The sequence below is a fragment of the Pseudopodoces humilis genome, chromosome 4, assembly GCF_049639895.1.
Source record: "Pseudopodoces humilis isolate 2021_Gansu_Grassland_sample_001 chromosome 4, ASM4963989v1, whole genome shotgun sequence".
Classification (NCBI taxonomy): Eukaryota; Metazoa; Chordata; class Aves; order Passeriformes; family Paridae; genus Pseudopodoces; species Pseudopodoces humilis.
Genome location: NC_142203.1, coordinates 52,101,118 through 52,113,183, shown reverse-complemented (window position 1 = coordinate 52,113,183; position 12,066 = coordinate 52,101,118). Strand labels below are relative to the sequence as shown.

The window sequence follows — 12,066 nt, the reverse complement described above, 5'->3', positions numbered from 1 at the left end:
GATACAGAAATTGCTAGAACTGTATTTACCAGATTTACAGTATGTGATCAGATTTACAGTATGTGAAAGAATAAGGATCAGTCAACTATTTTTTGTTAAGTCACTATAGAAAGAGAAGTTTACATATCAGAGAACAACAGGAAATTATTACACAAGTTAATATTAACTTTCAGCTGCAATGAGACTTGTAAGGCCTCAGATACCTCCTTAGATTCTTCAATAAAGTATCTCTCCAAACATTTGGCTTTGTGATAAACTCTGTACACTGTGTACACTGGTACAGATCCCTTGCTTGCTGAGAAAAAAGTTAATCTGTGATTTTGCCAGTAAATAGTTTTCATGTTGCACTGAAATACTATTTCTGTTCTAACACTGAATCTATTTTCTACCAAAGCAAAAATAAATACAAAGTTTGGTCATTCTGTTTACAAAATTGCAAGTGTAAACTTGAATAGAGGCATGACTGAAGAGATGTGACAGTGTCAGCTACTTGTTCCCACTGGAAACATATTTTATGTACTTGCAGAGCAATCAATTATGACATAATTGAATCTTCTAAGGAAGATGCATAAAACAGTAAAAAAATTGCACTCCTCCTATAGTGCTTCCTTTTTCTCCCTTCTCATACAGATATGCTGAGTAGTTTCTTGTTTCCAAACGAAAAAAGATAATGCTACATCTTAAAAAGCCTTCCCTCAAGTCAATCTTTCCTACTGAAACTCTACTTACAAGAATTCAGAAAAATTATACTTTGAATACACTGGCAGGAGAATATCTGCCAACACACATCTGGTTCATCTCTACAATCCAGCATGAACTGTCATTTGAGACAGAAAAAAGGTAGATTTGTAACAAAGTAAAACAATTGAAACATAGTCAACAGAATCACTTTTGTGCCCAGTGATAGAACCAGAGTCAATGGGCACTAACAGAAAACACAAAAGGTTCCCTCCCTCTGAACACCAGGAAGCACCTCTTTCCTGTGAAGGTGATGGAGACCTGGCACAAGTTGCCCAGAGCGTCCATGGAATCTCCATCCTTGAAGATACTAAAAAGCTGTCTTCATGAGGTCTTGAGTAACTGGCTTGAGATGGCCCTGCTTGAGCAACTTTCAGAGGTCCCTGTCAACCCCACAAGCTGATTGATTCTGTGGATGGATCAACCCCTCCACCGTAACCCAAGGACAGTACTAAATACACCACAAGACGCTCATCCCTTGAGTCTCTGGTTCATGAGATTGGAATCTCTTAAAACAGCAGTAAAAGTGTTGATATCCTTTTCTTTATTCAACAGACTTCAAATACTCATGTACTCAGCTACTTTGTCTCATTGCAGGGATAACACAATTACTCCTGAGTTCAGTAACAAGGGCACTGAGTATTCACTTAAGGAAATGTATTCAAAAACATGAGATTCTGAAACAATAGGGCACAATTTCTGTTAAAACCACTACACTAAACTATCATTGATGCAGGTATTAACAAAGTGAAGAATTAGAACTACAGTACAATAAGAACAGACAAGGAAGTAAGTGTAAATAAAACATATCTAAGTATTAATGATATGTATATTGCAAATTACTCACAACTTTTAACTATGTTTAATTCTTTCTGGGCATTCAACTTACTAATACAAGGTGAACATACAAGACAACTATTAATACAAATAAAGTAAGATGTGACAGAGCTACCTTTTCAATTTCTCTCTGTGTTGCTCCTTCCTTTTTCAAGCGTTCTTGTTCCACACACTTTGCATTGTAGTTTTCTTTTGATTTCTGCAAGGCCTGAGTGATACTTTGAATATTTTGCACTGCTTCCAAAGTTCCTGAAACATCTTCTTTAGTCTGCCAAATATCACATGGTTGTCAAAACCAAACCATTTTAATTTTAGTGTTAAAAAGTCATTGGACATACATAACAAAAAGAATTAATAACCTTTTTATAAGCTTTGATCTGTTCATCTCCATACTTGTGAACTTCTTTTATTAGCTCTTGTAACCTCCGCACAAGATCCAAGTGACAACTTGCTAGTTTTTCTGTTGAGGTTTTGAAAACATCCCAAACTGGCGCAAATGTCCTGGATTGAGGAAAATAATGTTAATCTGGGTTTTTTTTTCCTTCAGTTGACAACTTTTTTAGTAGTGCTAAAGAATAATCAGTAAATTTACAGTTCATGTCTCCTCCCAAATTTTAAACAAACAAAAAAACCAACAACTGCCATAAATTCTTATTAAATATGTTCCAAATGTACCTGGCATCCCACCTACTATTTTTTCCATGTTTTATGTTCTACTTGTATTGACTCTAATAAGTAAAACACAGCAAATTGTATTTAATACTATGATGAGCACACAATAATGCCAAGTGTCAAGACAGTGCAAGAAAAGCTTAAAATAATTTAACATGTAGTAAGTACTACTGTGTATACACCTGAACAGTGAACAAATCAGGAATTTCTTGGTTAGTTACATTTCTAGTTGTCTTACATCATTACAACCACAAAATGGAGGAAAAAAAATATTGGCAAAGATGGTTCGCCAATAAAAGGGATTTACTGATTAATAAAAATGAAAAAAGAGGCAGGATAATTTCTCATATTCATTTTTCTGTGCAGAATGGACCTTCTCCAGGTATTCCAAAGATATACTTCTGCCTTGCCATTCTGGCTAATGCTGCTAAAAATCAATACTAACCATAGGCTTTAAAGCTCTTATGTTCAAAGGTTCTGTATCTGCTTGCTAGTTTAAAGAGCAGCAACAACTATTATCAAATTATCCACTAATGAAAACTCCCCACATTTCTAGATTACGTTGCAATAAATTAACAAAAAACCCCTAATTTTTCTCAGAAGTCTAAGTCTAAGTTTTCATTGGCCTAATCTTCCTAATGCAAAAGCATCCGTTAATCATTCCAGTTTTTAAAAACATACCCTATGTATAAAACTTCCATTTAACTATGGAATAAATCTATGGAAAAGTGTTATTCTGAACATCTCTGAGAACAGACAACACTCCAAAAACCAGAAATAATGTAAATAAATAAATTCTCTGCCACATTTGCAGGCCATATGTTCTCTCTTCAAAATAATTTCCATAGCTTGAGAGGATGTAATAGAAGTCACTATGTCTGAAAATAACTCAGCTTTAAACACAGAGGAAAAGACAGTTTATCCATGTTTGAGCTTTGGTCTTTTTATTCAGTTTCAAAGAACTGCGCTTTCTCTTTGTCATAGCTGCACAAATTTTTGCATAGTTACTAAAGACCTATCATTTTTAAAGGTGGCAAAGTTATACTAACCTTCAACATCATCAATAAAACATTCAGAATCCAACTTGATTCTTACCAGGTACTTACATTCACTTATTCTCTCTTATGTACACTTACTTACCCAAGTTGTGTGTAATTGCTTGCTGATTTGGCTAGTTTTGTCATTGACCTTGAATATGTCTCCTCTATTGTAGCCCTGCCAAAGAAACCATCAAAAGCATAATCAAAAATTTGAAGGTATGAAGACTGAACAGTCATTCAAAAGGTACAAAACAGAAGGCTTTTTACATGAGCTAAAAATTACTCCATTTAAATGATCTCTCAAAAACTACACAAAAAAATCACATTGTACATTTAAAAAAATAATCTAAGAATCCTGTGACAAAGGGGACTGCAGGAGCAAAACAAATAAAATCCAGGAAGTGAAAGTTGAAAAAGACAATTCCTTCCTCTCTATTTGCTGTTCTCAACTGCCATTAATATCCCTTAGTAACAGACAGAACAAAGCATCATAACAACCATCCATCCAGCACTGTCTAAGCAGGAGAGTATTACACAGCAACAAAATAAAATCTATTTGTAATGAAAACTTTACAATAAACAAACAATATTTTCTGAGCAATCACACTAAACAAAATGAGGTCTTGTTTAGTCTTCTTGTTAGGCTGTTTTTCCTTTAAGTTCTTCACACGGTGATATTTGAGTTTGGAAACTACACAAAGTGTTCTTATATTTTCCTCCACTTGAACACACAATTTCACTTGTCTTTTAAAGATGCAAAATCCAAGGGTTGGCACAGATTTTCTCCTCAGAGTCTCTGCAGGGGCATTTGCCATGGAATCAACTATTACAGCAGTGACTCCCAGCAAGTCCTTCCATATTAATCTTCCTAACACTCCTATTATTAAAGAGTATTTTAATTTTTCACCCTAAACAAATATTCATTGCGTAGTGTCAACTCAGATGTAGAAGAATGCTAGATTTGAGTAAATGTTGTAATTGGCTTTTCTTGAAAAGCTTGGAGCAATTTCTTTCCTGCTGTGTAATACCTTCACATAGGACACAAGAGAAGAAAAAAAGGAAGATGAAGAATTCATCCCCCTTGCAAATTATACCATGACTATAACCAGAGACAGAAGTTTTTATTTTTCCTGTAGTGCAACAGTTTACAAAAAGAATTGTCTTGTAAAAATATGAAAACAAAGTAGGGGTATTCACCTGAAACACAGGAACATGTGTTAAAACCTACTAAACTTCCAAAACAACTTTACAGTTAGTTAGCTGGAAATCTATATGGAGGAGATTGAAATGCAACATGCAACAAATTAATTTAATTTTGAATATCATCTACTTCAAAGTTATTCACCATAAAAGGAAGTCAATTATCTTTATTCTCCTTCCACATATGATCATATCTTTGATGATAAGAAAAAGTTCAACTTCCCAAGGCTTGGAAATCCTGCACACTGCACAACAGCAAGGACACATGCTCCAAACATAGACTATTTTTTTTTAAATTACCATGATTAACAATATATTTTGACTAATCATCCATATCGTCTATTGAAGTTTTCTAGATTTTACAACTTAGTGCCTTATTTTGCCTCTTTAAATACAAGAATTTTGACCAAAATCCACATCTCTTTTCTTTGAACGAATTCACAGCATACTTCCATGAACTATCTTCACTAAACTGAAGTTCTGCAATTCACCGCAGAGTACTAACATACATCAGTTAAAAACACCAAGAACCAAAAGATGACCAGTTAGTACATTTGTCCTATCACCTAACTTTGCAGAGGACTCTCTTGTACAGGTAACAGACTATAATTCTCTTAGTAAATTAATTTTCACCCTTTTGAACACGTCTTTGCCTGGGATCTGCTAAACATTTAAAAGTTAAATGGAAATATATATTGCTAGTTTCATGTGACCTAGAAGATTCTTTCTATGATGCTTACAGGCAACGGGTGCAGAAAAACATTAGAAAGACACCTGGAGAAAAAACCAACACATTCCTGTATCTATTTCTTTCCTAGAAAAGCAGAATGATTTCTTAGATATAAAAAGTTTCAATTTTAAATGCACACAAACACATGACAGTTCACCTACAAAATCTTCCCCATATATAAAGAAAAAACAACTATGCAGGCAGCTCAATCTTCCTATTTCCACTTCTTCAAAAACCAAAACTTTCTACATGCTTTATCAATGAAGCATGACATTTATTCAAGGCCAGGTTGGATGGGGCATTGAGCAATCTGGTCTCGTGAACAATGTCTCTGACCACAGCACGGGCAGTTGGAACTCGCCGATCTTTATGATCCCTTCTAACCCAAACCATCCTATGATTTGATGATTTTAAGAACTGGTGTCTAATCTTTCAGCAGATAGATAACCTGTTACACTCAAGATTTACCAACATTAAGCAGACTGCCTACCAGAAAACTCACTCCTTCAGATGACAAATTTCTCAGCCACAGATCCAACTGGCTCTCAGTTCTTTTAGTACATGATCAATAACAAATACTCAAGAACAAAACTGAAAAAGTGAAAATTGTATTGGTATTGACTCACTGAACACAGACAAGGAGGAAAACTTCTGCTCCTTTCAGGATATCAAGTAGGAACAGCAGATACAGCATAGAAATACTATTCCAAATGAATACATTTCAAATGCTTGTTTTTCTTAGAGAAAAAGACTTTACAATCTCAGAATGTTCTTACAGAAATTTTGAAATATTTTTAAAATATAAATGCTTAAGAGAACAATAATTTGAAAATTTATTCCATATCTTACACATTTTTTCATTGCCATTTCTAGGACTGGAGAAAAGGAAACAATATTTTTCCCCAATTAGGCTACTCACAACTAAAACACTGCTCTGAGCAGCACAAGTAACAGAGATGGACTTCACACAGACATGTGTCCTTTGTGCCCTAAGCAGTCTGTTAATCCAAATGCACTGACCCATCTATTCTTTCCATGCAAAATCACTTCACAAAAAGTATATTTTCTGGCTAGACTGGAGACTCTAGCAAGCCCAGCTGACCAGATGACTGCTCTACCTAGAAAGGGTAAGTACCCCAACTTGTTTAAAGTGTTACCACCAACTCAGATCTGTCTCTACCTATTCAACAGTTTTCAGTTTTCACACTTATGAATCCACTTCTGAAAAAAAAAAAAAAAAAAAAAGACAGAAAAAGGCCAATATGTAAAAAGCAATGAAAGAACAGATTTGAAATTCAAATTTATGTAAAATCAGTTTTCATAGGGAAGAGTTCAGAAAATCAGGTACACAAGAGTCAAGGCATAAAAACACTAGATCTAGATAGCTCCTAATACATGTTGCTCATCCACTTAACATATTTCCAGCAGAACACAGTACTGTAAAATAATATTCAGACTATAATCTGCAGAATGAGGAGAACAGATAACTGTGTGCAACATCTCTTAACTTTGCACTTAACAAATGAGCAAAATTGATCACAGACAAGACAACTGAACCATTGCAAAATACAGCTCAAGTACTGCCCAATCCAACTTCTTTTAAGACCAAGAATTTTGCCCATGTGAAAAAATGTGTTCTACTGAACCATTTTTATTTCACAGGAAGCTGAATGACATCCCACAGTAACTTCACAACATCAGCAAAGGGCTTCACTGCATGCATATGGACTCAAATATTTTAATTAAAGTAAGGACACCATATATTTGAAGTCTCTCTATACCAATTGCAGCCTGGCTTATTGAGATGCAGCTGAAAAACAGGGTTGAGGAATACATAAGGGAACTTTCATATCCTGATGGAAGAAAGTCACTGGAAAGGACTGAATTTAGTGCAGCTGATCTGCATCATTGACATGGGCAACTTCCCCTTAAGGAACAATTCTGCAGCTTTGTCAAGCAAATTGCAATATATCACTCAGATTCTGTCTTAGTGAGAACTTAATGAGAACGGAATTTTTTTTAAAGAACTTATAAAAAATGCTGTAAGATGGCTGCATATCTCTTTGGCACATCCTGATCCACACATAGGAAAAAACACTTATTGAACTCTCATGGAGGATAAGGTTCCAAAGAAACTATGGAAAAAGGTCCAAAGATTTTCTTTATTGACTGCAAAGGCACATAATTTAAAAGTTATTTAAAAATAATTATTTAATTTTAAAATTATTTAAATTAAAAATTCAATTTGCAGAAGCTTATAAATAGAAAAAAACCCAGAATGCCATATTCTTTTTACTTGGGATTTAGTGTAGAAAGAACTGTAAAGTTTTACTTTATATTTTTATTTTTATATTTATACTTTATATTTACTGTAAAGTTTAACTTTTATAATAAAGCAAAGAAACCAAGTCAGATACAGCAGCAAGTTGTTTTTTACCCATTTACTTAAGACCTTTCATCTTATGACCAATATGAATAAAATGGAGCATGCACAAAGAATACAACATAAAGGAGACAAAAAGCAGAGAGAGTGACAGAGTTTCTCATCTAAATATAAAAGTAAATCTAAACACAAAGGATGTAAAACCAATAAATTTCAATGTATCCAGGTAAGGTACAGCTTAGGTCCATGATGTGCTGGTATGCTGGTATAAATTGAATGATTTCAAAAACTAAAGAAGCTTTCAAAGGAAGGATTCAGGAACTCACACAGATAACAAAAGGAAAATATTAAAGTGCAAAATATTTTAAAATTATTATTAAATAAAGTAAATTATTAATAAACTATTAAATTAAATTTAATTATTAGTGAAATACTAAAAGTGCAAGTTTGTGAAGCATTAAGCATTTATACTAAATGTGAACAGTGTGACATCCCTCTGCTCAACCCATCTCAGGAGTTCACCAGACCTAGCTTCATAATGCATTCTCCAAAACTGAGGACTTGTAAAACAGAAGATTCCTTGGGTTGTGCAGTCTTTCCAAAAGGAGACATCACATTTGGACTCTGGAACACACCCATTTCTACTTAGTGAAACATTTTTTTTATTTTCTCCAATTCATTTTGAAATGAATGACACTAAAGTTAGTGCAATGGAGTGTCTGTCAGATCTGTGGTGGTTAGATTTTTTTGAAATTTGAAAGTACTTTTAAAACTGAGATCTATTGGAGGCCAAAACTAATATTTTGAAGAATAATTCCAGTTTTTTTGACAGCTCCTACTACAAGAAGCCAGCATTGAAATAGGTCCTCAATTAACACCTTGGAACTGTGTCATCTAGTGTCAGTAACTGAGGAAAGACAAAATTCTGAAGCAGGCATGCAGGTAATTTTGCTCAGAAGGGAAACACATATGTTCAATGTAGCAGCAGCAGTGTTCTTTCACAAAGAACTAAATGCAGCACTAGGTCACTTGTTTTGGAAGTTGTCATATTTTCATATTTCAGTTCTGTTCCTTCCATCCAATATAGAATCCAGTATAGAAGAACCTGTGTTATTTTCTGCATATTATTTTCTTGTCCCTATGTATCACTCTCTTTAACAAACCTAGTATTTTAGCTTCTGAAAGTATATTTTTTTTAAAATTTATACTAGCAATTGCTAAAGCCTAATTCCTAATCTATAGTAAGAACTTTGCAAGACTGATAATTTTTGCAACTTTAAATTATAATATTTCTTCCAACCAAAATGAAAAATTTGGATTAATTTAAATAAACTGCTGGACATCTAATATGGCACTTCTAGATTTTTACTTTCATCCTTTAATTGAAACCTGAGAAATTAGAAGCTTGTTATTAATTGATTTTTAAGAGTTCCTATTCAGTTCTAAGCAAATGGAATAACTATAGAAACTCCTGTAGAATATGAGAGGTATATTAAAATGATAATTGAGTTTTGGTAATTTAATTTTGCTTACATATTTTGCACGTTACTGTTAAATGCAATGACAAACAACAAAACCCATAAATACTATATTAAAAATATAGGATGAATACTTACCTTTCTCTAATAAAATCTGCTAAGTCCTTAGTTGACAAATGTCCGTGTTTCATATTGTGATAAAGGACATCAAAGCCATTGTTCCTTTCTCCCTAAAGATAAACAGAAAGTAGTACTATGAAACACAACATGCTGAACCTATGCATTTTAATAACTGCTTTTCATTTTAATCACTTCATCAGGAAGTTAATTATTTCTAATGCTCTGTTTTTTAGCAATTGCTGTTAGTTCCCATGAATCCCATACGTGTAAACTAAACTAAAATCACCTCAGCTGTTACCACTACCTATTATACATTCCTAGGCTGTTGCAGACTTCTAGAGGACTTACATTTTTTTCACTTCCCATCATATTAAACACATACTAAATACTGTACTCTCTTTTTATCCTCTCATATTTTTCATAGTTTTACATGAACTAAAATTCAGTTAGGATTACTTGATAGTCTACTTCCCAATCCTTCACACTTCATTTTCCTTCCCCTGTATTTTGTAAAGCTAGCTAAATAAAAAATAAAATCTCTAATCTTATCCTTCTCACTAGTAGCTTCTCTTTGTCTATCTTTAAGTTTAGTTTTAAGATGTTTTCCAGTGAGTAAGGCACACCCCACTATTAAAACTGAGACCCTGCAAGGACTGACTAACAAACTCAGCCAGCTTATGACCTCTGGCACTCTGATGAACTTCCTCCTGACAGCAAAAAGCAAAAACAGAAATGTAAAGAAGACAAAGCACAGCATAATAGCACAGCTACTATAAAAGTTTTCCTGTCAGACTATCCATTCCCCTCCTCCCTCACAAAAGCTTCAGATCCATAATGTTGCTTCTACATAAGGTGTAAAGTGTGCTCTCAGGAAAACTGCAGACATGTTCGGCAGGGAAAGAAGAACAGGATGTGATAGCATAGAATAGAATAGACTATTTCAGCCTGAAGGAATCTACAGCAATCATTTAGCCTGACTGATTGAGCACTTTGGGGATGACCAAAAATTAAATCATGGTGTTAAATGGCATTGTCCAAATGTCTCCTAAATACTGACAGGGTCAGGGCATTTATTACCATCTCTAGGAAGCCAGCACATTCCAGTGTCTGACCACCTTCCCAGAGTAAATAAATCCTTCCTAGTGTCCCATCTAAACCTTCCCCGGCACAGTTTTCAACCATTCTTGCATGTCTTATCCTTAGCTCCCAGGGAGGTAAATTGCCCTCACAATTTTCCCTGCTCAGGAAGCTGTAGAGAGCAGTGAGGTCACCCCTCAGTCTCCTTTTCTCCAAACCAGACAAGCTCAAAGTCCTTAGTGGCTCCACACAGGACATGTCCTCCAGCAGTCTCAACAGCCTTGTCCTCTTCTGGATACACTGAAATAGCTTCACATCCTTCTTAAAATCCTAGACTTTTAACAAAGACAGCTCTATACTGTGAGTGAGAAAAGCCTGAGAATTTGGTCTTATAGCCCTCCTTTCTGCCTATTCAGTTCTGCAAAAATTTGTTTATGTAGCCATAAAGCAAACCTTATCAGGGAAATTATACAACTGAAAAATAAAGCTGGCAAACAAAAACAAGAATCACTGATCTGGATCACTGCAAGGACACAAACAAGCTACATCGCTCAGCAGAAGAGGGTGGGGCTAGGAGGAGAAGGCATGTAGGGATCTGCCATCTTAAATAAGGCGAAGCAGTCATGGGTGGATGGAAAAACTTCACAGCAGCTGTGTTAAGTCCACTTCCACTAAGTTTCGAGTTGCCTTAAAGGACACCACACAGAGACACATACATTTACAAATAATAAATAACTGAAGGCAATTTGATACAGATTACTAGCCAGGATTATTTGCTTTACTTCTTCCAGCTTTGGGAAAAACAAAGCAAAAGGAAAAAAACACCTATAAAATCATCGTTTCCATGGCTGCAGTGAGCTATAACCTGAAAAAGTGCACCAAAATTTGGATTAGTTTGGTACAAGTGCCATTACAATCTGTTAAAAGTACAAGCAAAACTAAACAAAACACATGAAAATACACCAAACTCTAAAAGGACTCTCCACAGAGCAAGGCTTTTACAAACTTGAAAAGTAAAAGAAAGATAAGAACTTAGTAGAACCAATTAGTAGAAAATGCAACTTTATTTAAATGTTGTCCTACTCAAGTACCAGTCTAAATATTTTCTTTCCACTTTCACACATATCTAAACATTTTTCTTTGCAGTTTAAAGCCCACGATAACTTTGAATACTGGTGCACTAACTTATTAACTTTATGTAGCTACTTAATATAAACCCTAATGTCACTGCATTATAATTAAGACCTCACTGGTATTTTCAACTAGAATACAGAATATAATTCTTATTTAATTTCTCCAAAGTTGTTACTGTACTCAAACTTACAAACACTTACAAATAAGTGTTAGGCATTTCTTCCTGAAAAACTAATAAAATTCTCCTTTGTGAAATGTTCTTTAAGGTGTTTCTTCCAGCTAAAACAACATGTTATCAAAATGAGCTGAACATAGGCTGCTTCTAAACATTATTGAAGCTTTTAAAGGGGCCTTTTCTACACTAGAGTTCCATAAATTTCCTGCCAGTTTAGAAATGCAGGAAGGGTAGCACTCTCATGACCCAGTCTCTGGCTGCAGCCTTCCTGATAAACCATCAGAAATGTAACCAGGGAAATCTTTAGAGAATTGAATGAGCCTGAACAACCAGCTGCCATCATTATCTTGTTCTCTAACTATAACTGAAGGTTACTGCAAAGTAAATTATTTTTCCACTTAAATTAGGCTTTCTAATCAGTCCTATTCTTTTTCCTGACTTCACAATGAATAGTAGAAAGCATGACAGAGAAACAGAACAGA

At 34.6% G+C, this 12,066-nt stretch overlaps 1 protein-coding gene across 2 annotated transcripts in view; it reads right to left on the bottom strand.

The window, feature by feature from the left end:
- The window catches only part of FCHO2 (FCH and mu domain containing endocytic adaptor 2), an 80,034-nt gene that overhangs the window by 61,840 nt on the left and 6,128 nt on the right, over positions 1-12,066 (bottom strand). For both annotated transcript variants that reach the window (XM_014252278.2, XM_014252279.2), the window contains exons 2-5: positions 9,217-9,308; positions 3,388-3,462; positions 1,935-2,076; positions 1,691-1,843 (exon numbers count right to left, since the gene is read on the bottom strand). In XM_014252278.2, the coding sequence (XP_014107753.1) occupies positions 1,691-1,843; positions 1,935-2,076; positions 3,388-3,462; positions 9,217-9,308 (462 nt within the window). The remainder of the gene's footprint in view (positions 1-1,690; positions 1,844-1,934; positions 2,077-3,387; positions 3,463-9,216; positions 9,309-12,066) is intronic.